Genomic DNA, 26,041 nt, shown 5'->3' with positions numbered 1-26,041 from the left:
AATTTTTTGATCTCGTCATGGAACACTTCGGACTGAATAGTTTTGATTAATTCAGTCTCCCCTATCAGTTTTTCTTCGAGTGTGAGTTTATCGAAGTCGTGATTATTCGATAGCCGTTGAATTTTATGGAGGTACAGCTTTATGAAAATACATATCCAACTAAATGTATTTGTTAATCTGCCCCAACTGGAAAATCTTTGAAAGTCGATCAGTTTGCTAGGTGATGTTATGACATGAACCCTGACCTTTTCCTTCTTGACTTCTTCGTGTGTTTCGGGAAGTAAGTCGATTGGTTTATCTGAAGTTTTGATAGTCTCGTCATATAAAAATTCTGGTCCTTGCAACCACTTTCCTGCTATCATCTCCTTGATAGACATACCCCTTGTTGCCAGATCTGCGGGGTTTGAACCACCATTTATATGATGCCACTGCTGAGGACTTGTACTTTCACGAATTTCAGTTACACGATTCGCTACGAAGGCTTTGAATCGGCGAACTTCATTATTGATGTATTGAAGGTTTAACATCGAATCAGTCCAGAAGTAGCGGGCCTTGAATTCAGTTTCCATACCATAAACCACTGCTTCTGCTAGATTGGCTGCAAGCAATGCGCCCTCTAACTCCAGCCTCGGTAAGGATATTTGCTTCACAGGTGCTACACGAGATTTTGACATGACAAGCTGACAAGTGATTCGATTTGGTTGTTTAATACGAACATAGCTGACAGCGTCATTTGCTAATTCAGATGCGTCACAAAAGGTGTGTAATTCAGCTTCAAATTCCTTGCTTGTCCCAATGAATCTTGGTATTTGAATATTTGGTAGGAGATCCAATTCTGATTTCCAATTCTTCCATTCCTTTTCAGTACATTCGTCAACTGGTTGATCCCATTCAAATTTCTTTCTCCAAAGATTTGGATCATCAGTTTTGCCCTGAGAATAAATGGTGCCAGGAACCCAAGGGGATCGAAGATTGTTGCTGTTATTCTCAAAATACTTCGCTTGGTGATAACTGGGCAGTCGTGTTTGTTTGAAAAGAAAGTGAAGTAATCGCCTTTTAAGTCCCATTTTACTCCTAGGGCTCTTGCAATTTCTCTATCATCAATGATGTTTTTGATGTTTTTAGCTCGTTTTTCGATGGGTATTGAGTCAACTATCTTCTGTGAATTGCTGTTGAACTTATGAAGATTGAATCCCCCTGATTGGGTAATTGACGCCAATTCTTGAACGAGTTCAACGCCTTTTTCTTCATCATCAACCGATTTTATGAGATCGTCCATGTAGAAGTCTCTTTTGACTGTTTGAATAGCTTCTTCCGAATAGTCTTCTTTGACATTTTCGGCACATTGTTTAAGCGCAAAGTTTGCACAAGTTGGCGAATCTTTTGCTCCAAAAATATGTACCAACATCTGGTAGTGTGAAGGTTCTTTGTCTGATCGGCAATCCTTCCATAAAAATCGAACTGCTTCTCTATCTTCTTCGTTAAGTCTTACTTGGTTGAACATTCCTTCGATATCACCTGTGATTGCAATTGGATGTTCTCTGAAGCGTAAAAGTATGCCGACTAATTTGTTGAGGAGATCAGGTCCGGCAAGGAGATTTGAATTCAAGCAAATCTGATGTGATTTGGCAGCTGCATCAAACACAACTTGTACTTTTCCTGGTTTGTTTTCATTGATAACACCATGATGCGGTAGATACCAAGTTTTGGAGGTTTTCTTTTCTGTCTCTTCTTTAGTCAGTTTACGTGCATGACCTAATCTAATGTATTTGTCGATGCACGTCTTGTACATATCGAAATAGGAATCATCCCTTTTAAACCTTTTCGTCAAGTAATCAAATCGTCTTTTGGCGGTTTTCAAGCTGTCTGGTAGAAACATGTCTTCTTTCCAAATCATAGGAACTTCGTAATGACCGTCTTTTATTTTTGACTCTGATTTAAGGTAATTCAAAATCTTTGTGTCTTGTATGGACAGTGGATTTGACTTTCCTTTATATCCAGCACTTGTACCAAAGCTTTCGATTTCCCAAAACCTCTGTACACTTCTGTTTAAGTCATCAATCTCGTGAATTGACAAATGATTGCAATAAATTTGTTCAGCCTTTGATGTGTTATAGGATCCAACGATGGCCCAACCAAAAGGAGTTTTGGTACTTAAAGGCATTCCTGGACCATTATCTATAGATTCAGTGGTAACCAATGCCCGGGGTGCATCAGCTCCAATCAACACACAAATCTTGCTTTTGTCGACATCTGAAATATCCAGAGCTTTGATTTGATCCCATCTGTCTCTATCGGATTGGCTGTCTGGTAGCTTTTGACTTGGTACATGGAAGTATTCTTTTTCGACTGAGAAGACATTTCGTATCTTTGTTGAGAATGTATTGTCCATTGATGATACTTCGATGTCTACAATTTTAGATTGGATTGGATGACCAAAGCCTTTAAGTGTTCCAAGATCAATCTGCTTTAGATCACCTTGAAGTTTTAAGATTTGACAAAAATCCTTTCGCAATATGGTACATTGACTCCCACCATCAAGTAATGCATATGTCTTTATCCTATTTCCTGACGAGCTTGTCACTTTTATAGGGACTACTTTGTAAGAAGACTCGACCTCTGTTCATTGTGGTGTGGACTGTACTAGTCAGGCTCGTCCCTTGTGGTTGTTGTTCAGAGACTTCGTTTTGGTCTGGGCTTGGATTTGGAGAAGGGTTGGTGTTCGGTCTTTGATTTGATCTTTTGGAAAAGAAGTTATGCAGGGAAGTGTGATGCTTTTGCTTGCACCCGTCGATGAGACAAGTATATTTTGATGAGCAATCCCTTTGTTGATGTGTTGAGCTCAAACAATTGAAACAGCACTTCTTTAATCTGATTAGTTTGAAACGCTCTTTGGCATCAAGTTTCAAATATTCAGGACATTTGTAGGTTAAATGCTGCCTTTGTCCACATGATTGACACAATTTCTTGGGAGTAGTCTTTTCAGAATCTCTACGCTTGTCGGTTTCCTTAAAGTCTTCTTCAATGACAGGTCCTTGTAGGTGTAGGCTACTTGATGATGTATTTGAGCGTTTTGGCTGTTTTTCCTCTGTTGGGAGATTTGGGTCTCTGGCAGCCATCACTCTGTCTTGTAACCAAATTTCAAGGTGTTGAAGAGATGGTTCTTCTCGTCTTCGCAATACCAGACAATATTCACCCCATTTTCGTAGTAAATACGGTGGTAAGCGTTTGAGTGCTTGTCTCAAGACATCGCTACTATACATATCAGCGTAGTACTTCATCTTTTTGAGAGTGTTCATACAATGTGATAAGGTGTAGGAATAGTCGTTGAGGCCTTTAATGTCATCATTTTCCAGCTGCTTTCCAGCGACTAGTTTTCGAATTGTTGCTTGAGCAACTAATGATCGGTTTCCAAACATGTATTTTAACCTCTGGAGTGACTGGACATAGCCTTCATAATTGCTATCAAATCCACTAACTGCCTTCAATGGTTCACCATGGAGGTTTTGAATCAAATGAGCATGTTTCTGGAAAGGATCCAAGAATGGTTGTTTGTGTACCATGTCGTAAAATTTGCTGATAAAATCAACCCATAGTTCTGGAGTTCCATCAAAATTTGGTATTGTCAACCTTGGTAATCTTTGTTGGATTAACATTTGCATCGTTATGTTGACTGTTTTTGTATTTTCAAGGATTTCCTCTTCTTTAAGAGGATCTAGGTGGTCTATCCAGCTGTCGATAGAATCTTCTTTGTGTTTATGTGTTTTGCTGTGATGCATTTGAAGTAGTTTGTCCTGTCCTGAGGCCCTGACACTAGGCATTTCTTTATGGTGTTCAGTTTGATGTTGTTGATCATGTCCTTCTTCCTGTGTCACTGAAGTACCTTTCCTTTTCGGAATGACAGTATAGGTACTGTGAAATCTTGAGAAATTCGGTTTAGATTTGACGCTTTCAGCATAATCGTAAGTTTGCTTTGGTTGGTTATGTACAGTACTTGCTATTTTTTCTTCAAATAGAGAATTGTCCTCTGGCAAGTTGTTGATCATCTTTACCATCTCCTTGTTTGATGCAGGGTTGGTTTTGTGCGATTTAGAGTCAATTTGAGGAGATTCCACTTCAATTGCTTGGTAGGTTCTTGCTGTAGGAACTAACTGTGAATGTAGTTGTTTTAAGTGTGTCCAGTTTTTCTCCAGATTTTGGCTTGCGTCATCCTTTTCGCTGAGGTATGTTGGAAGATAACGACCAACATCAGATTCTCTAGGATGAATTAGGTCTCCCAAACTTTTGTTGAGTCTTTTCATCCCTTTTAACTTCATTCCATCTGAGTTGATTTTGACATTTTCGTTTGGATTCAGATTAAGTTTGGAGAAAGCATTTGTCATTTCAGGATCGATGAGACTTTCCTCAACAGATGAAACGTCATCTGGTATTTGTTGATTTTCTTCATATGTTTTACTTGAATTAGCAACGCTGAAACTCCTTTGGCGCCAATTCTCTACAGCAAGAAGAACATCACTTTGATTATCTGGTTCTAGGGAATCTGGATCGTCAATTCTTTCAAGAAAATATCTCTCAGTGTCAGATATACATGTATCCACGGCTAAAGATAAGTCATTGATCCATTCATCATCGAAATCAGGATCATCGTTTTCGAGTAGAAGCATGAGTTCCTCATGGCGTTGAATAGCTTCTTTCTGGTTAGTCTTTAAAGCTTCGACCAGGTACTTGATTTTGGTTCTGCTTCCCCTCTCTGAGATGAGCTCTTTGATTTCGTTAATCTTACGCGTGATAGCAGATTTCTTTCCAGCTCTTCGTCTTTTAGCATGATTGAGGGTTGGTTTTGGTATGTCAGATGATGTTTCCATTTTAGTTATTCGTGTTGTTTTTAGCCAGCAGGGGGTACCTCACAGGTTTGAATAACGAATATACCGATATACGAGCAGGTTCGTTGATCAGCAAGTAGTTGGTTGATAAGCAAGTAGTTGGTTGATCAGCAGGTAGTTGGTTGATCAGCAGTAGTTGGTAGATCAGCAAGTAGTTGGTTGATCAGCAAGTAGTTGGTTGATCAGCAAGTAGTTGGTTGATCAGCAAGTAGTTGGTTGATCAGCAGGTAGTTGGTTGATCAGCAGTAGTTGGTTGATCAGCAAGTAGTTGGTTGATCAGCAAGTAGTTTGTTGATCAGCATGTAGTTGGTTGATCAGCAAGTAGTTGGTTGATCAGCTAAGTAATTGGCTGATCAGCTGGTTGGTTACAGCAGATTGGTTGATCAGCAAGTTGGTTGGCCAGTAAATAGTTGGTTGATCAGCAAGTAATTGGTTGATCAGCAAGTTGGTTGGCCAGTAAATAGTTGGTTGATCAGCATGTAGTTGGTTGATCAGCAAGTAGTTGGTTGATCAGCAAGTAGTTGGTTGATCAGCATGTAGTTGGTTGATCAGCAAGTAGTTGGTCGATCAGCAAGTAGTTGGTTGATAAGCAAGTAGTTGGTTGATCAGCAGGTAGTTGGTTGATCAGCAAGTAGTTGGTTGATCAGCAAGTTGGTTGATAAGTAAATAGTTGGTTGATCAGCTGATTGGTTACAGCAGATTGGTTGATCAGCAAGTTGGTTGACAAGTAAATAGTTGGTTGATCAGCTGGTTAGTTACAGCAGATTGGTTGATCAGCAAGTTGGTTGGCCAGTAAATAGTTGGTTGATCAGCATGTAGTTGGTTGATCAGCAAGTAGTTGGTTGATAAGCAAGTAGTTGGTTGATCAGTAAGTAGTTGGTTGATCAGCAAGTAGTTGGTTGATCAGCTAAGTAATTGGCTGATCAGCTGGTTGGTTACAGCAGATTGGTTGATCAGCAAGTTGGTTGGCAAGTAAATAGTTGGTTGATCAGCATGTAGTTGGTTGATAAGCAAGTAGTTGGTTGATCAGCAAGTAGTTGGTTGATCAGCAAGTAGTTGGTTGATCAGCAGGTAGTTGGTTGAACGTCAGTGTACGGATACGTCAGTGTACGGATACGTCAGTGTACGGATACGTCAGTGTACGGATACGTCAGGGTACGAATGAGTCAGTGTACGGATAGATCAGTGTGCGGATACGTCAGTGTACGGATAGATCAGTGTACGGATATGTCAGTGTACGGATATGTCAGTGTCCGGATAGATCTGTGTACGAATACGTCAGTGTACGGATACGTTAGTGTACGGATAGATCAGTGTACGGATACGTCTGTGTACGGATACGTCAGTGTACGGATAGATCACTGTACGGATACGTCGGTGAACGGATAGATCAGTGTACGAATACGTCAGTGTACAATGTTGATTGATGAGCAGGTTGGTTGTTCAGCAAGAAGTTGGTTGATCAGCAAGTAGTTGGATGATCAGCAATTAGTTGAATGATGAGTAAGTAGTTGATCTGTGTACGAATAAGTCAGTGTACGGATACGTCAGTGTACGGATACGTCAGTGTATGGATACATCAGTGTACGAATACGTCAGTGTACGAATACGTCAGTGTACGGATACGTCAGTGTACGAATACGTCAGTGTACGGATACGTCAGTGTACAAATACGTCAGTGTACGGATACGTCAGTGTACGGATACGTCAGTGTACGGATAGATCAGTGTACGGATACGTCAGTGTACGGATACGTCAGTGTACGGATAGATCAGTGTACGGATACGTCAGTGTACGGATAGATCAGTGTACGAATACGTCAGTGTACAATGTTGATTGATCAGCAGGTTGATTGTTCAGCAAGAAGTTGGTTGATCAGCAAGTAGTTGGTTGATCAGTAATTAGTTGAATGATGAGTAAGTAGTTGATCTGTGTACGGATACGTCAATGTACGGATAGATCAGTGTACGAATACGTCAGTGTACGAATACGTCAGTGTACGGATACGTCAGTGTACAAATACGTCAGTGTACGGATACGTCAGTGTACGGATAGATCAGTGTACGGATACGTCAGTGTACGGATAGATCAGTGTACGAATACGTCAGTGTACAATGTTGATTGATCAGCAGGTTGGTTGTTCAGCAAGAAGTTGGTTGATCAGCAAGAAGTTGGTTGATCAGCAAGAAGTTGGTTGATCAGCAAGTAGTTGGTTGATCAGCAATTAGTTGAATGATGAGTAAGTAGTTGGTCTGTGTACGAATACGTCAGTGTACGGATACGTCAGTGTACGGATACGTCAGTGTACGTATACGTCAGTGTACGGATACGTCAGTGTACGGATACGTCAGTGTACGTATACGTCAGTGTACGGATACGTCAGTGTACAGATACGTCAATGTACGGATAGATCAGTGTACGGATACGTGAGTGTACGGATAGATCTGTGTAAGAATACGTCAGTGTACAATGTTGATTGATGAGCAGGTTGGTTGTTCAGCAAGAAGTTGGTTGATCAGCAAGTAGTTGGTTGATCAGCAATTAGTTGAATGATGAGTTACTAGTTGGTTGATCAACAAGTAGTTGGTTGATCAGCAGGTAGTTGGTTGATCAGCAGGTAGTTGGTTGATCAACAAGTAGTTGGTTGATCAGTAGGTAGTTGGTTGATCAGTAAAAGTTGGTTGATCAGCAGGTAGTTGGTAGATCAGCAAGTAGTTGGTTGGTTAGCAAGTAGTTGTTTGATCAGCAAGTAGTTGGTTGATCAGCAGGTTAATCAGCAATTAGCTGGTTGATGAGTAAGTAGTTAGTTGGTTGATCAGCAAGTAGTTGGTTGACCAGCAGATGATTGATCAGCAGGTAGTTGGTTGATCAGAAGTCTGACAGAACAATGTACTAATACGTCAGTGTACGGATAGATCAATGTACGGGTACGTCAGTGTACGGATACGTCAGTGTACGGATACGTCAGTGTACGGATACGTCAGTGTACGGATAGATCAGTGTACAGATACGTCAGTGTACGGATAGATCAGTGTACGGATACGTCAGTGTAAGAATACGTAAGTGTACGTAAAAGAGTGAATTGTTCAAGCCACAACTCCAGCCAGCAAATTCAACGACTCTTGGCACGAGTCCTTCCCTCGACCCCAAGGTTCGAGTCACAACTCCAGCAATTCAACGACCCTTGGCACAGGTCCTTCCCTCGACCCCCAAGGTTCGAGTCACAACTCCAGCCAGCAAATTCAACGACCCTTGGCACAGGTCCTTCCCTCGACCCCAAGGTTCGAGTCACAACTCCAGCCAGCAAATTCAACGACCCTTGGCACGGGTCCTTCCCTCGACCCCAAGGTTCGAGTCACAACTCCAGCCAGCAAAATTCAACGACCCTTGGCACGGGTCCTTCCCTCGACCCCAAGGTTCGAGTCACAACTCCAGCCAGCAAATTCAACGACCTTTGGCACGGGTCCTTCCCTCGACCCCAAGGTTCGAGTCACAACTCCAGCCAGCAAATTCAACGACTCTTGGCACGAGTCCTTCCCTCGACCCCAAGGTTCGAGTCACAACTCCAGCCAGCAAATTCAACGACTCTTGGCACGAGTCCTTCCCTCGACCCCAAGGTTCGAGTCACAACTCCAGCCAGCAAATTCAACGACTCTTGGCACGAGTCCTTCCCTCGACCCCAAGGTTCGAGTCACAACTCCAGCCAACAATTCAACGACTCTTTGGTACGAGTCAACTTCAAGCCAGAAAATTAACAATTCTTCTTGTTCAAACATTTAAATAATCCATAATAAATAAACGGACTGCACAAATCTTATTAATCGTGTCTTCCAGTAAATCAAATACCATAAAATTTATTTACTTTCTCTTTTCAGAACATGCAAATTATTGTTGAACTTTGCAAAGGCAAAGGAATTCATTCGAAGGATACCTCAGTAAATTATAAGGACAATTATACAACTTTATTTCCAGCCATATTTTATCTTTAACAAACTCTAGTCCTTTATCATAATTTGCACTGATGTTCTCATCGTTATAATAAAATTGAATTCGCCTATCTACAAATGTTGTGGGTTTTTATACACTCTCATAATTTCCCTAGGCAATATGCAAATAGTAATTAGTAATAAAATGACGTAGTAATATGTTCTATAAATTCTCTAGGTAATATAGTCGTTTGCTAGTAAACAAATGAAATTCTCAAAGGGAACGCGATAACATAATTTATTATTATAAAAAAAACGTTCCATGTTTGAAAAGTTGACTCACAGATAAGGGTCTTGAAAACTGATATTTTCTGCTATCCTCCTCACAATCGAAAATTCATTGCGATGTTGACCTCATAGAAAGGTGCAATCCGGTCGTAGGTAAATCCATAGTCATTATAAAACACTGGTCTGGAAGGCTTTTGTCTCTTTTTATTGTTAAAAGATGGAGCTTATGTTTCAAAATCGATTTATTTAGCAAACTTTTTGATCATGCGATTAGAAAATGGACCAATCTCGAGAGGAGATTTTGGTAACGTGATCAAAAAAGTATGCAAAACGCAACTTTTCTTTTGTTTGCAATAACTTGGGTTTTTTTTATAATGACTATGGTAAAACCTAAGCGAGTTTATTTATCGGAGGATATCGAGGGCGACGGTAAGTGAAGTCGACGCAAAACAAAGTTGGTATAGTTGATGTACCTCTATATATCGCCTTTGCTCAAGCAGACGACGATATTTTGGTGTTTTGTACCGTCGTTGAGAAAAGTGGCCGTCCGACTTTACTTTATACCGTCTCCTACGATTTATCTCGAATATGTAAACTCGTTTATACATTTTTAAAGCACTTTGAATTGCAGCACCTTTGTAAAAAGCCTTACTTCTTTTAACTCTTACTCGTTAACATTTTTGCCTAAAAATATATGTTGTTTTTTAATTGTTTAAATTTTTTGTAAATCTTAGAACACAAGATTGATGGCGTTGCTCTTTCTGGTCTTGACATGAGCCTCCTTGGTAAGTTATTTAAAATAAAGATTTCGGTTGTCGTGCCCTAGGTTGTGGATTCAAACCACTGATCTTTAAAACTTCATCCGCCATCTTTCATCGGAGTTTTTTGCAGTGGTATTCGCTATAAAGTCATATAGCTTTGAAATTTAATTTTATGAATATAAAATATTGTTGTTTTAAATTTCTAGATCAAATGAGAATAACATCACACGATGACAGAGAATTGATTCTATCTGAAGTTTATGCTCTTCAAAACACCGGAGATGTTGACCAGCACGTATCTATGCTTGGTAAGATAGAAATGGATATTCATATATATTTCTGTGACAAGTTGGAAAAAATGTTACATTACTCAGAGTTTCACTTGTTGTGAATAGTAAGAAAGTTTGCGACCGCAGTCGAGGGCGACCTGAAAGCTCCTCTTTCGATAGCTATCTACCTGAAGGTAAGGGAGGGCGCCACTCTCTCTCCCTGGATTGTTTTGCTTACCCTTGATCCTTCTCTTAATTGCTGAGCATCAAGCAGAGAGACATCAAGTACCATTTTGGAAATCTTTGGTATGAGCCGGCTGGGTGTTGAACCCACAACCTTGCGAACCGTAGCCGGATGCTCTACCACTGCACTACGGTCGCTTGTTGTGAATACAATGATTGCTAGGATGTATAATTGTATATACTCTGAGTAATTTACATTTTTTCAACTTGTCACAGAAATGTATATGATTTTAAGGGAAGCTCTATCTTATCTTAGGTATTGAGCGCTTCTTATGTTGATGTGTTCACCAATCAAATAATGATAGAATATGCATGGGTTTAAAATCAGTCATTTCTTCAGTAATTTTGTGAAATCTGAGGCTCAGATTTTTGTTCTCAGGTTTTGACCAATTTTCATCTTCGTGTTCTCATGTATTTGTTCTCATGAAAAAGTTTGTACTTTCTTCTTTCTGTGAAGATCAACTTGATAAAGCATCAGGCGAAGAGAAAGAGAAAATGATGACTTTCCTCAACGCACTCCAATCACCCTCCCACTTAGACGATATAAACGGCTACATGCTATCAACAGAACGTCAACAACCTACGGTGGGTCTACAGGCATCAACGAGGAAAGTTGTCCAAGAAGACTTCTTAACAGCAACTGTTGAAACTGGCGCACATGGCGACAATGTAAGCCTTTCATCTTCTTTATCACCTACTTCTTGAGTTTATAGTCAACCAGGGATTTTTCTAAGCGCTATGACCTTGCGCCGTTTTTGTAGAAACTTAGATTGAGTTTCTAATACGCTTAAAGGTTTTGAATAGAGAATTTTTACGTTTTGTTAACTTGCGTAATTTCCGCCAAAATGGAAGCAAATGTTCGATTTGCGTATTGGATCGTCTCTACGAATTCGAACGTCTGCTTTCCATAATGGCGGTAATTACATAAGTTCAAAACGTGAAAATTCTCTATTCAAAACCTTTTAGGCGTATTAGAAACTCAATCTAAGCTCGTAAGGGATCGTCTCTACAAATTGAACGTTTGCTTCCATAATGGCGGAAATTACGTAACTTAACAAAACATGAACAAAACTCGTGAATAGAAGTTCGAATTGAAAAGAATCCACTGTGTACACCTTTTCGACCGTTGCCGCCAATTACCGTGCGGGCAATTTTTTGTCCATTTTATCACGCTAAAACCGTCCCAGTCTTTTTTCGCACATAAAGGCAATAGAAAAAGGTGTAAAAAAGTCGAGTTTAGGGTGGCACGCGACTGACTGCGACCGGTCGAAATGGTGTATTTTCAACTTTTCATGTAGCCAACAACGAACAATTTTCAAGCAAATGGAAATATCGATAATCCTATTAAGAAGAATGAAGAAGACAAAGCTTTAGAAATGATGAAGAAACTTGCCGAAGATGTTTTCGACCCAACAAATGATGCTGATGATACGGTAGGTGTCTGACAACGTCCATATGACGTTCATGTTCTATCTAAGGAAATAAGACTGGTCCAGATCTCAGCAAAATCCAGGAGGTTGAGACTCTTGGAAAAAAATGATTCTTTAAAAATTGGCTTTTTAGTTTTTGGACATAATTTTTAAACCAATAAAGTAATAGCAAGATGGTAGCAGTGCGGTCAGACATGTGCTTGCTGTTGGACTTCATATTTTGTTATTTCTGGTTTTGGTATGCAATTCCTGTACAAAGACGAAATCAGTCGGAAATCAGTTTAACTTAGACAGAAGCACACGATTTCCGTCTTTCTGGCTTTTTGGTTGAACCAACGGATTAGAATAGGTGGATTAAGAACTCATAGAAAACACTCCTCGTTAGGTTATCAAACTTTTTTACGAGTTTGCTAGCAATTAAAACTTGATAAGTTGTAAAAAAGTTGTAAAAAATCATTACTTTCAACATTTTCATTGGTCATTGCGTATCACGTGGTACATTTTAAATAAGAAAATGCACTTTTTTAGCCCTTTCTATCCAATGCAGAAATTAGCCAAATAATTTGAAATTTATTTTCCTAATTCTAAATACAGTCTTCTTTCACCAGTATGCAACCCATTCGTGACCCATCGATAGTTTCTTAGTTATAGACCATACGTTAATTTTCACTTATCTGAAGATTGCCATTGACAAAAGATTAAAAATTTACATTAAAACTGGTCTAGCGTTTGTTGATGCTAAAACTTAAGTGCAGGATTTAAAATATTTGCAAAATCATCGAAATTGATCGAATCATAGGACAAATTCGTTTTCGAAACTGTATAAATTGGAAAATTGTTCTTATAAAAACAATGAAAAAACTAAACGAGGAATGCGCAGAGTCATTTACAGATTTTTCTTGTAACAATGAGAAGACAATGGATCTCTCTTGGGAGCAACGAGAGAAGTTAATCCACCTATTCTAATCCGTTGGTTGAACTGACCATTTAATATTTAACAACGTTCATATTATGTTCACATAAAGTCCAAAATACGTCGTTTGAACGTTGAAACGACGTTAAATGATGAATAGTGTTGCTCCTTTTTTTCCGGTTGATAAACAAATACATTATTCCCGTTTTGTTAGTTTTGCTTGAACGATCCATTTATCCTAAAATGCCCGTCCATATTTACGAAACCTAAGTTGCAACACTGAATAACAGCCTGTATTTTCCAAGCACTTTTTTACCACCGTTATCCGATGGCAAAAAGTCGATTTCAAATTGAGTTTTCAAATTCGATTTTGTGAAGAAACAAATTTCGAACTTAAATAATGTAATGCAAAAATGACGGTAAAAAAACCTGATGGATAATCAATTCAGTCTTTAGACTCATTACTTGCTAGAACTTAAAGGTTTTATTTTTACATAAGTGTTTCTGTTTCTTATCAGACACATATTCCATATCGGGACAGAGTCTTGCTATTGTTATATTATGCTGATATAAGCAAAAGAATGTTTTTCTTTGCCTCTTTCTGACCAATTTTGCTCCACATCCGTGTCAATCCAATGTGGAAAAGCTTGTGAATTAAAATTGATGAGTAAGCAAACGATATCACTCTTATTTAAAAATGAAACCTTTAAAAACAGTTTACGAAGGTAAAAACAATAGTAAAATTAGAATTTTCAGGCTATTAAAACACCTATGTTTTTGGAGGGTAAACATTTTCTTCGTCGCAAAACCATGGTGGGGAGATTTGACTATAATACCACCACATTGAAACTCAATTTTTAAGACCAAAATGGTGGTTAGCTTTGTTACCATACGAAATGGTTTTGAAACTTTGAACAGATAGTACTCATCCCCTAAGTGAAAAACCTAAAACGAACATATCAAGGGCTTTTTATACTTTTCATAAGAAATAGAAGAGGCTTGATTGTTATAAAATTTTGGCACTTTGAGCCCCCTCTGAGCCTAAAATCGTTTTTATTCGGCTCCTCTTTCTAAAGCAAAATAGAAGTTTTTAAGCTTTAATAACCCGATTTTTACTACTTTGCCCCTGAATTTGCTCAAAGTTCAGCCATTATTTGATTTAAAGTGTTCTTCTTTTTTGGCATGTTTTAGCCTAAATCCTCTTATAAAAATGTGTTGTTTTCGTATAAAAGATAACGTCATCAGTATCATTATTATTTCAGCCATCACCGAGTCACTCAGCATTTTCATCGGAGAAAAGTCCGAGCAAGAAAACAAAAAAGAAAGGGTATTGTACAATCTTTTGTTTAAATATCTTTTTTGTTCAGCCAAAAACAAACAAAAACCGAATTGCATTCTGCTTCAAAACGAAAGTGAAAGTGAAAGTGAAAGTGAAAGTGAGAGTGAAAGTGAAAGTGACTGGGGCTGGGATTGGGACTGGGACTGGGTTCTTTGTTTATGATTATGATAGGAATCTGCTCGGAGATTATAATTGACATGGCGTACAATGTCCTTACATTGATTCCCTACGTTGGAAAGATATTTAGAAAGATATAAATGCACTCCTTTTTGACACAAACTTTGGGATAGCTTAGTGTACAGCGTCAACCAATACACAATTTTTTATTTGATAAGAACAAACTTTACAAGAAAACAATTCGAATGCCAAAATATTAAGGAGAAGCTAAGAAGATTTTTAGGCTCTGTACGGTCTAAAGAAAACATCCGATTTCTTATGAAAATGGACAAAGTCACAAAATGGTGAAATAAGAGGATTTTTAGGCCTAAAAAATGCTCGAAAGCTTCAAAATTTTTGGATGTTCTTATATAAAACACGTGTAGCTTCAACCAATAATCATTCACTTTTGCAGATTTTTTGCCTCCTTACGTAAAGGCAAAGGGAAGAAATCAAAAGCTAATCAACAACAAGACGATTCAAGTGACGAGAATATTGTGGTAAGATGTTATAATGTTTACTCTATTCAGTACACGCTTTTTTTACAAGAATGGTGTTTTTTCGTTTCTTCATGGATATTCTTAACTTTTTGGGGAAAATCATCTTAAATATTGGGCATTCTTAAGTTTAATAGCTTAATTATGATGGCGATATTCTTAGCATATTCTTCATAACTTCACAATTTCATCGTGAATATTCTTATACAGTATCAGTTTCTTTTAGAGAGTTCTCTTCAAATGCTCAAAGGTCCCAAATAAACGTCTCCCCGCTTATTAATTTTCGAAAAAATTTCGGACCCCTCCCCCCGTTTATTTTTTTTATGAAAAAGTCAAAAAGTGAACCTTGGACGGTCATTTTTCGATTTTTTGCAAAAAGGGGATGCTCATCAAAAATTGCGCGAGGTTTTCAAAAACAGCAAAAAAAAAAAAAAAATTGAATATCCTTTTTAAAAATAACTCTTTTCAAACGAAACTTCACAATATTGGTTCTAAAGGTGATATAGAGTAGGTTGAAAAAAAAAATTTGTTCAATGAATAAAAATAATTTTTTTCAGATGAAACTTGTAGCAAAAGGGTTTATCCACAAAATATCAAAAATGGAACCAAAATTATTGGGTCATTGGGCTAGAACTGCGGCTCAAAGTTGAAGATTTTTTTCATATATGCTTTGATTGAAGTCACATTTTAAGCCCATTGAAAACCCTGCAGCCACAAATTAAACCCATAAGTATCTTTATAAGACCTTAAACTACCAATTTCAAGAAAAATGGTTAAAAAAAAGTCTTAAAGCAGGACAGCACATAAGCCAACCCTAAAAATGCCATCTAATACTTATATGTAACAGCTCAGAGGGTTATAGTACAAAAAATGGTATTTGCAGCCACAAAATGTACACTTTTTCTTAAAATAACACTGTATTGTGTCAGATTGTGTTTGTTTTGCATTAGGCTTTGCAAATATTCATGTTTCGAAAACAACCTGGAATGTGTAAATTGATAAATTAGTGATTGAAGCCGCATTTTAAGCCCATTCAAAGCCCTGCAGCCACAAATTAAACCCATAAGTATCTTTATCAGACCTTAAACTACCAATTTTAAGAAAAACGGTTAAAAAATATTGAAGTCTTAGAGCAGGAAAGCACATAAAGCCAGGAAATCTCGACCGGTTTGGAATTTTCATATTTCTGAACACTATTCTTTAATAATGAACGTTTCTCCTTTCCGTAATCTCTTTGTCTTCTTCTTTCCATCTTAGGGTACAATTCGTGTAGCTTACTCATCCAAACAAAACAACAAAGAAGCCATCATTCCTGTATTTGCCTCGATGAAAACAACCTCCAAACAAGTTTGCAAAATGTGTCTCGATCACCTTGACTTGCACGAAGATGTCAATTGTTACCGGATTGCTATCTCAAGATTCGATAAAAAAAGTAAATCCAATTTTTACCAAGTCTACTAAAAATTTGAATTCATCCTTTAACGATTACCTTTAAAGTGTTTTACGCAAATTCGATTATCAGTCATGGAAAAATATTTTTATTTCAAAACAAAAGTTATCTTATCAGACAAGGATTTTGTGCGCCAAATTTCAGTTAAAAAGATCAATTACATTAACAGTAAAAAAAGGTACTACAAGGAAAATGATAAATAGAGTTAAAGTGACGCGAAAAACTCGCCAAGACAAGGATTTTGTGTGCTGAATTTCAATTAAAAAAGACCAATAGACCTTTTCATAAATTATGTCACGAACATCACTTGCCTCGTTTTGAAATTATTGCCATGATGGTTAACTCTGGGTTAACTACTTTCTAGTTATAAAAAATCATGTCTCAAGGGACATAATCACCATGGTAATTGTTGGACCTACCCCGGTGGGGTGGAGGTCCTATAAATTAACCCATGTTCGTTCGTTCGTTAGTTAGTGTGTTAGTTACCAGCTTTTCTCGAGATTGGCTCATTAGTTTTTTCTGATTTTTGGCACAAAGGTGCATGACCATAAACCCTCGAATGTGACGGAGCCCGATTTTCGAAAAAAAAATTTTTTGGGCAAATTTGGGCCAAAAAACGGCTTAAAAACGGGTTTTTTGGACTTTGTGAAAAAATTAGATCATTAATTTTTTCTGATTTTTAGCATGAAGTAGGGTGGTACAATCTTAGTTAAAGGGATGGCTCAAGCAGATTTTGCAAAAAAAATTTTTTGGCTCAAAATCGCATTTTTTCTATAAGAACCACTTTTAATAAGAATACATCAATGTTCTTAGCCATATTATTTTTTATATTATTATTTCTATTATTTTTTTTTACGATGAAATGTCACGGTGGAGGGTAATGGTTAATCTATATCTATAAGAATCACTATTTATGAGCATATATCAATGTTATTAGCCAAATTGTTTTTTTATTATTATTTTTTCTAATAGAAGAAAGTGTCACGGTAGAGTGCGACGGTTTGACTTTTCTGGAAACCTTATTTATTAAGCTGTGCATTTTTCTGATAGTGGTTTTTATAAAGAAAAGCGCTTACAGTATGTGGCCCCCAAAACGGCGATCAAATTTGAAATTTCTCTCAAATCTAGAGGAAAAGAGATTTTACAAAAATTTTTGCTGCCTGAAAACCTTTAACATCTCTACTTTATTTCCTGGAAGTTCTTTTTCAAAATTTTCAATTTCAATAATATTTTTCAATCGTTTAAAGATAGGTAGCTTTTTTCTAGTGGCCCCCAAAACGGAGGTTTGAAATTTTAGCGATTTCTCGAGATATCTTTAAGATATGAATACAAAATTTTGACCATAGTTTCAAAATAATCTTATTTATAAGATTTAGAGGGTTTTGGGCATTCAAAATAATCTTATTTATAAGATTTAGAGGGTTTTGGGCATAAATTTATTTGATAAAATTTTTAACAGTATACCCCTGGTTGTCAAAATGCAGGTTTGGGGCCCCCAAAATGGAGGTGTAGTTAAAATCAAATTATTAAGCCCAGTGGTAATAGGAGGAAAAACTATGAACATATTTGTGTTTTCCCTTAAATTTACGACCCGATGGATGTAAAATTTATGATTTTTATGAAATATTTCAAGATTTTCGATATTGCAAAGTCCAAACTGAAAATTTAGAAATTTTCAAAATGACAATTTTGATTTAACAACGTCTTAATCAAGTTTTTGAAAACAAACCTCTTTTGAAAATAGTTCCATTCATGTATGGAATAAGCTGTGAAAATTTTAGAAAAAAGCTTAACTGAAACCGAAAATATTAAGCTTTAAAGATATTTTTCTCCTATATTTTGCAAAAAAATGACAGAATTTGTCTTTTTAGCTGATTCAGCGAAAAATTCTATATATAATGTTAATTTGTTGTTATAAAGTATTAATTCAAGGTGATAGGAATAGAATTCTAAGATTTTTTGCTTTTTCTCATATTTAGAATTTTCGGTTTTGTCAATGCTGATTCTAGGGCTCCAAAATACTGGTTGACCTTTAAGATGCTATATCTTTTACCCAACCTCTAAAGTCACAGATGTATTTGCATTTTCTGAACGGCATTAGGTGTAGAAAGTTTCCTATACCCCGTTTTCATAACTTATTTTCAATATCCAAGGAGCTAGAGTGAGTTATATGCAATTTTTATCTAATTTTGGTGTTAAAATATTTCCTTTAGACGCAAATATGTTATTTTGAATCCGTCTCAAACCAGCAAAAACATGCTCATTTTTAAGTATAACCATCATTCTTTCAAAATAAACAAAAATCGTTTAATTCTGATAAATCTACAAGTCAGAATCTTCATTATAATGAAAACCTCCGTTTTGGGGGCCGTCTCCGTTTTGGGGGCCATATACTGTAATAGCTTTTTTATTTCTTTTTCAAAAATTTTTTTCAATAATAGTTTCTCTCAATAGATATGCTTTCATTTTCTTTATTTTTTTGTATTTTGACCAGTTATGTCTTATGTGTTTCATTGTTTCAATGTTCACTGATTAGTTGATAACCAGGTAGGTCCATAAAAGTATCGCTTGTTTGAATACGAGGCGAGTGATGTTCGTGACGTAATTTATGAAAAGGTCTATTTGATCAAATTTTTTTTTAGAGGTATTACATCATAAAAAGCATGAAGAGGGTCAAGGTGACGCGAAAAACTCGCAATGTTACGATGTAGTAAATTATTTGCATCGGTGTTTTGCAAGCAGCTTCACATACACGTTCTTTATTAATAAGAATTTTCCAACAATTTTAAAGCCTTGGGATGTTCTTAACTTTTGGAGTACTAAAAATGTTCTTAACATGCTCTTATTTTCACCATTATTTGAGTATTTTTGTCCATTTTCCTGAAAAATAGGATGTTTTTGAGGCCACAAAGCCTTAAAATATTCTTAACTTTTTCTTAATATTTTGGCCAGCGAAGCCTTATTCTCTTATATAGTTTGTTCTTATAAAAAACGTGTATGTCATAAATATCGATCATGTTAATTATTACATTACATAATACAAACAAGTCGCCGATTTAGAACGCTTTTAACGTTGAAAATGTTGAGTAAGAATTAAAACCAATGGTCTACAAGTAAAAAATACGCTTCTTTACGCTTCAGTTGAGAATGTGGAGTTAAATCCTGATGAATGTCCGCTAGCTTTTCAAACGAAATGGACCGATATGTCAACTTATCGTTTCGAATTGAAATCCAAGATTGATGGCTACATTGTGGTAAGTTTCCTTGTACAAGTCTCGAAGCTCCAATCACGGGCAATAGCTTGTAGACTTTTCAAAAAAAAAAAAAAAATTCTCTAAAATGGCCAGAATTCTTCCAATTCATCCCTTCAATGTTGTAGTGGGATAGTCACACGACAACATCACATCTTACTCAAAACAGCATTGAAGGGAGGGGATTTTCCTGAAAGTATACAAACCTTTTGTCCGGGATTGTCGTCTACCATTATTATTATTGTATACGTCACGTGAGTTCCTTGCAAAAATAAATTCCACAAAATTATTAAATCCAAGTTAATATGAAATTCTGAACTTTGTGCGTTATCTAGTGTGCTTTGCATTTGCTTTCATTTTCCTTTTCAGCGATTAATTTTCGTTAATTTTGCGTTTTCGCGAGTTTTTGCCCTTTGTAAATATGCTACGTAGTTTAAAGGGCCACTTTCATCAGATTCACGAAATTAAATCCACGTGGAATTTTTCAAAAAGGCTGATCCGCAAAAATAAATCCAGAAAATTTCACCAATATTTTTGGCTCGCGAAATTATATCTCGCGAATATTTTTCTGATTAAAAAATTTTTTTTCTCACAGATCAACAACGAGGAAAACGCTTCAGGAGATGGAGATCAATCAACCATCAAACTTGGTGTCAGCAACACTACAAGAGTGGTTGATATTCTACCTATACTTGCCAAGAAATTCATGGTAGCTGACAAACCAAATATGTTGAGGTTGAAGTCCCATAATCAAGGTATGTTTGTCGTTTTGTAAAAGATTACCAGTTTTCTAGTGGAAAAAGACCATGATTTCGTGTAGCCGAAAAGTGAGCTTCAGAAAGTAGGTAGTTTCGTGAGTAAAAACAAGATTTTCCGTACCTTTAGAAACAAACCCTTTTTAATCTCATGCCGGTTATCCCGGGGAAAATAGCGGAAAGATTCCAAAAAAGGGAATCTTATACAAAACGACGGTAAATGTATTTTAGTAGGGGTTCGGAGTCATATATTTTATGAATACGCTCTAGTCTCGGTGAATTTTTATTTTTAGGCAATAGGGGTAAAATCAAGGTACTATAAAGAATTGTCAAATAGGGATGGCTTAAATGAATGATGGTTTGAACGTCTATTATTTACTATACGTCAAAACAAGGCGGATTTTTTAAATTTTAAAGATTTCCTATTTGGGACAAAAGTTCATTTTAGTTTTACGGTGTCAAAGAAAGGGACAATACACGTTTTTGTTATATGAACATCAAAAACCTTTGAAGCTCTTTGAAGTTTTTAACTTTCTGAGTTTTAAGCCTTTAAAATGTTCTTAACATGTTTTTATTTTCGTAATTTTGTATCATATATTTTTGTCCATTTTTCAAAGCCTTATAAAAATGTTCTTAACTTGTTCTTAACATTTTGGCTATCGAAGCCTTATGTTCTTATATAGTTTGTTCTTATAAAAAACGTGTAAGGAACCATACACGCGAGCACTATAAACACAGTCTGTTTTTTCCTCTGTGAAATTACTGTTCTAAATTCTTTCTAAAAAAAACTGTATGTGAAAAGGTGTTCTTGGAGTATGGACTATGGGCATTTACAACACATCCTTCTCACGAACCCGAATATCGATTGATATTCCCATATTATTAATGGCTGGGGATTTCAATCCTTTTGTTTTCAAGTCAGAAAATTCAGTGGGTATGAGAAAAAAGGCATAATATTTTGCAGCGAGGGCTGATTTGGGGCTGATTTATTTGATTACTATCAGTGGGGACGAAAATTGACAACATTTTGGACAATTCTTCCAGTGGGAAGGGGTCCCAATGGGTCTGTGAGAAGGGGGTGTGTTACAGCTACTCCACACGTAATGTCCCTTACTACTTTGGCTTACATTTTCAAAATGAGAACAAGAATCGCAAAATTGCGACTAAATATTTCCTTAAAAATGAAGGTCATTATTGACATATACTAGCAAGTAGTTGTCGCTAAGAATGCCCCGCAGAGCTTCCTATCGAAATATCCCTAAGTAAGCAAAATTACGCATGTGTAGATTTTAAATTCGTTTTATCGATAAAATTTAAGTTGGAGGAAGAAAGCTTGGTTTCAACTTTACTTTTGAGATGACATGGGATAGACGGTCGCTCACATCTCAAAAAGAGAAGTTATCGCTCACATGTTATCACAGTGAAAACGCCAAAAATTCTGAAATTTATGTGATTCTTATAAAGTAGACTCATCTTTTTACCGAAAGGCATATTGCCTTCAATCAAGAGTTATTGACTTGATTCTTATAAAGTTGATGCTTATGATAAAAATAAATATGCTCATCTTTTTATCCATCCTTTGTTTACTTTCTAATAACTAATTACCGAAAGATATATTGCCTTCAATCAGGAGTTATTGATTTGATTCTTATAAAGTAGATGCTTATAATAAAAATAAATATGCTCATCTTTTTATCCATCCTTTGTTTACTTTCTAATAACTAATTACCGAAAGATATATTGCCTTCAATCAAGAGTTACTGATTTGATTCTTATAAAGTAGATGCTTATAATAAAAATAAATATGCTTATCTTTTTCGCCATCCTTTGTTTACTTTCTAATAACTAATCACCGAAAGATATATTGCCTTCAATCAAGAGTTATTGATTTGATTCTTATAAAGTAGATGCTTATAATAAAAATAAGTATGCTTATCTTTTTCGCCATCCTTTGTTTACTTTGTAAGGACTAATTACCAAAAGGCATATTGCCTTCAATCAAGAGTTATTGATTTGATTCTTATAAAATAGATGCTTATAATAAAAATGAATATGCTCATCTTTTTCGCCATCCTTTGTTTACTTTGTAAGAACTAATTACCGAAAGGCATATTGCCTTCAATCAAGAGATATTGATTTGATTTTTATAAAGTATACTTTCTTTAGGCGCTAAAACGGGCGTCAGTCAGGGCGTACGAAAGGCGTTTTGACACTGAAAATTATTATTATTATGGAGAAAGCCCATTTTAACAAATATTTCCCTTTTGGAAAACGGGAAATATTTAATAAATGACCTTTTTATGTGACATATGCATACAGAATTCACATAATATCAATCGTATTTTGATGCATTATTGAAAAATTTATTTCGACTGCTTGAAATACCTCATGAATATATGCAATATATTGATTTTGTTAATATCGAATATAATAAAGCTGCAATTTTTTTAGTTGTTTGTCAGTTTTTTTAAGGTTGTACTGTGTTATTGAGGTATGCTGGGAAAGTTCTCTAATTTAATGTCTTGTTATTGACTTGTTGCCAGAAACGATTCTTTGGCAAAATATTTAAAAGTTAGACTTAGAATCGATGACATTCTACATATAAGAAATTTGCTTGGGAAAAATCGAATCGAAGTATAATTTTCAACTGGGGACGATATTTTGGCCAATTTTTCCAATAGGAGTGGGTCCTATCGGATCTATGAGGAGGGGTTGTATTGAAGTTATTCAAACTGAAAATTTTAAGGGCCTGTGGGACCAGTGAAAATAACCAATCGTAGTGTTTGCTACATAAAATGATTGTTTTCCCTTTTAGACGATTACCTGAATGATTCGTGCGTGGTGTTGAGCTTACCACTTGTTGAAGGATACAAATTTCATCTTTTCAAATTGGTCAATGTGTCACCTAAAGCCATGCAAAACAAAGTAAGTGTCAAGTTTTTTGTATTTTCTCTGGGTAATTTTGAACAGTACGTCCATCCAGCATTCATTTAAACGATTGACGAATTATTGAGAGATTCCAGTTTACAGAAAGTATTTTAAGAAGGCTTCTTATTGACGGAAACACAGAATTAGTTCGAAGTATAGAAAGGTTCAAATAATAAGTAAAAGTTAATCTACGACCGCAGCTGACCTGCGACCCGAAGGCATCTCTTTCGATAGCTATCTACCCGAAAGGTTCCCTGGATTACTCCACTTACCCTTGATCCTTCTCTTAATTGCTGAGCATCAAGCAGAGAGTCATCAAGTACCATTTTGGGAATCTTTGATATGACCCGGATTGGGGGTGACCAGACGTTTCCCCGACGGACTTTTCCCCGACAGACATTTCCCCGACTATGACTGGACATTTCCCCGAATGAACGTTTCCCCGTTTCCCCGATCAGGGAAATGTCTGTCGCAGAAATGTCCGGTCATAGTCGGTGAAACGTCCGTCGGGAATTGTCTGTCGGGAAATGTCCGATAATCAGATGGGGATTTAATCCACAACCTTGCGCATCGTAGGCGGATGCTCTATTACTGCACTACGATCACTTTTCGAATAATGAAAAATAGAATAAACGAGAGTCTATATACCATTTTCTAACTGCTTGTCTTCTCTATCTTCTTTTACGTCAGAACGAAATGAAGAAACTACAAACGAAATGTGAGCTGTTGGAAAAACAAGTTCAAGTGTTAAACGTTCAAATTGAAGAACAGAAATCAAAAGAGAGTTTACTGAGATCACAGAATGAGGTTTGAGAATCATTTCCTGATACGATTGCTTTTCTCTAATTCGATCTGCAATTCTCTTCGAATTACAGAAACATTCGAATAATAGATGTTCGATTTAGAGAGAGTTGACTGTATTCAAGACGCAATCTTTTATACGGGATCATCAGAAAATTCCCAAAATTCCCTTAACATTCAAGAAAACAATTCTTCTGGGTAAATTTTGACCCTCTGACCTTCCATAAATGTTCAAAACATTTTGCAAAGATTATTTGCCAGCTTGATTTGTCTTAGTTCAAAGTGGCTGTAGCGCAGTTTACGTGTTTAAATGTCTGGCAAACTTTTGGAAAGGTTACATAGCCTTATTTCGGTGAATTTAAATTTATCTTAAAAAGTCTTGATTTATTTGGCATATGGACGAATTTAGTACAAAATACCATTTTACGTTCGTTAGAAAATACTGCAGTTGAGCCCTCGTGTGGTTCGCCTTTATTTATCTCGTCACACGATATCTCAGGAATCGAACCTTTTTGATTTTGTGAGGGACTTACCGAAACACCGTTAAAAAAGCAATTTCTTTGAAGACCCATTAAAAACTTTTAGGCTACTTAAAATGCCTCAAAGGAAATACTAATTTATCTAATTTGTTTCTTATAGATTTGATTTTATTCTTGTTTTTCCTTAGACGTTGAATGAGGGCGTATCAAAGAAAAATGAAGAAATCAAGCTTTTGCAACATGAACTAACTAATTTGGTATGTTGATAGAATAATCTTGACCAATTCACTTTCTGCCATTTTTTTCTATATTTAAGCTTACACGGTCGCTGTCCCATACATAGTCACTAGTGAGTTTATGTATGTGTGTTTTTCTGCGACGGAGACGGTAAGACTCAAGTTTGACTAGATTCTGACCAAATGAGGACGACGGTAAATCAGCACTTTTACCGTCCTCAATTTTGCGAGCGCGTGCTACATTTTTATGACGTAATCTTTTTTCGAAGCAAAAAGAATGGAAGCCAAAAGGTGCAATCGCAACGTGCGCAAATGGAGACCGGCCTTAAAGCAATTTAGAATAACATGCAGTTCACTGCAAAATTGAGGACGGTAAAAGTGCGGATTTACCATCGTCCTCAGTTGGCCAGTCTTCAGTCTTCAGTCTCTTTACCGTTCTCAAAAGTGAACTCACATAAACTCACTACTGTATTCTAATAACACCCCCTAACCAGGCAACTGGATCGCAATGTCATGAGATGGGTAATACAAAAAATCCATCATTAAATAATGTTATCCTCTCTTTTTAGAATCTAACCGAGAAGACTAGAAAGCTAGTCTCACCTTCTCAAGAAAAAGAACTACAACTCAGCAACAGCAATCTTACAGAGGAGTTGCATAAAACCAAGTACCAAGCTACCCATCTAGAACAAATCAATAAAACGTTAAGAGATGAAAAATTGGATGCTCAAAAGAAGAAAGATCAGTTAGCAGAGCAAAACAAAATTCTCACTCAATCAATTGAGGTATCTAATCTATATGTTTGAATTCGTTTTGTAGGATTGGACTTAAATGAGCCTCATAATTGCGTGAAAGGGCTTTTTCACTTGCGTGAATGCCCCAAGCGGACCTCCATTTCACGCAATCACACACGTCAATCTTTTTTTAAATTCACGCATTAACGTATTTTGTTTCTTCAAAATTCACACAATTTCTGTTCACGCAATTCACACATTCACGCAAACCGCTTGGTCAATTCTTTTTATTATTGTTATATGACTATTTGAAATTCTTTTTTCGTGAGGTGCTTTATTAGGTGTAAGAGGGTAAAAATCTTCACGAAAATTTCAAATAAAGTTAGTCAATTTGAATAACGGCGGGATTTGATACGAAATCTCGGTCTAAAAATTCACATTAACTTATAGGAACTGAAGAACAAACTGGACTATTTGCAGAATGAGAAGAAGAACAAAACGAATGATAGTTCAGGACAAGTCAAGAAGTTGTACACTGAAAATAAGGTATAACCAACACCAGGGGGTTTGTTTTTCTCTCCTTAAACAATAGCATCGTATGATCATCTCCTTAGCTTACCTTTCGATAGAAAAAATGCATTCATTCGTAAGGGATGATAATTGTACCTAATGATTCATTTATGGCTTATCTGAAATTCACTT

General features: G+C 36.4%; 1 protein-coding gene across 1 annotated transcript in view; it reads left to right on the top strand.

The window, feature by feature from the left end:
* The window catches only part of LOC136817683 (putative leucine-rich repeat-containing protein DDB_G0290503), an 82,303-nt gene that overhangs the window by 5,765 nt on the left and 50,497 nt on the right, over positions 1 to 26,041 (top strand). Inside the window, exons 6-19 of the mRNA XM_067074001.1 lie at positions 9,832 to 9,882; positions 10,065 to 10,166; positions 10,828 to 11,039; positions 11,669 to 11,803; positions 13,976 to 14,040; positions 14,624 to 14,708; positions 15,963 to 16,137; positions 19,297 to 19,409; positions 20,002 to 20,161; positions 22,977 to 23,086; positions 23,780 to 23,896; positions 24,558 to 24,626; positions 25,175 to 25,390; positions 25,790 to 25,885. Of these exons, the coding sequence (XP_066930102.1) occupies positions 9,832 to 9,882; positions 10,065 to 10,166; positions 10,828 to 11,039; positions 11,669 to 11,803; positions 13,976 to 14,040; positions 14,624 to 14,708; positions 15,963 to 16,137; positions 19,297 to 19,409; positions 20,002 to 20,161; positions 22,977 to 23,086; positions 23,780 to 23,896; positions 24,558 to 24,626; positions 25,175 to 25,390; positions 25,790 to 25,885 (1,706 nt within the window). The remainder of the gene's footprint in view (positions 1 to 9,831; positions 9,883 to 10,064; positions 10,167 to 10,827; positions 11,040 to 11,668; positions 11,804 to 13,975; positions 14,041 to 14,623; positions 14,709 to 15,962; positions 16,138 to 19,296; positions 19,410 to 20,001; positions 20,162 to 22,976; positions 23,087 to 23,779; positions 23,897 to 24,557; positions 24,627 to 25,174; positions 25,391 to 25,789; positions 25,886 to 26,041) is intronic.

This window comes from Clytia hemisphaerica, unplaced genomic scaffold (genome assembly GCF_902728285.1).
Source record: "Clytia hemisphaerica strain Z4C2 unplaced genomic scaffold, Clytia hemisphaerica genome assembly, whole genome shotgun sequence".
Lineage (NCBI taxonomy): Eukaryota > Metazoa > Cnidaria > Hydrozoa > Leptothecata > Clytiidae > Clytia > Clytia hemisphaerica.
Note: the sequence above shows the minus strand (reverse complement) of the source record. Positions and strands in the feature narration are given on the sequence as shown.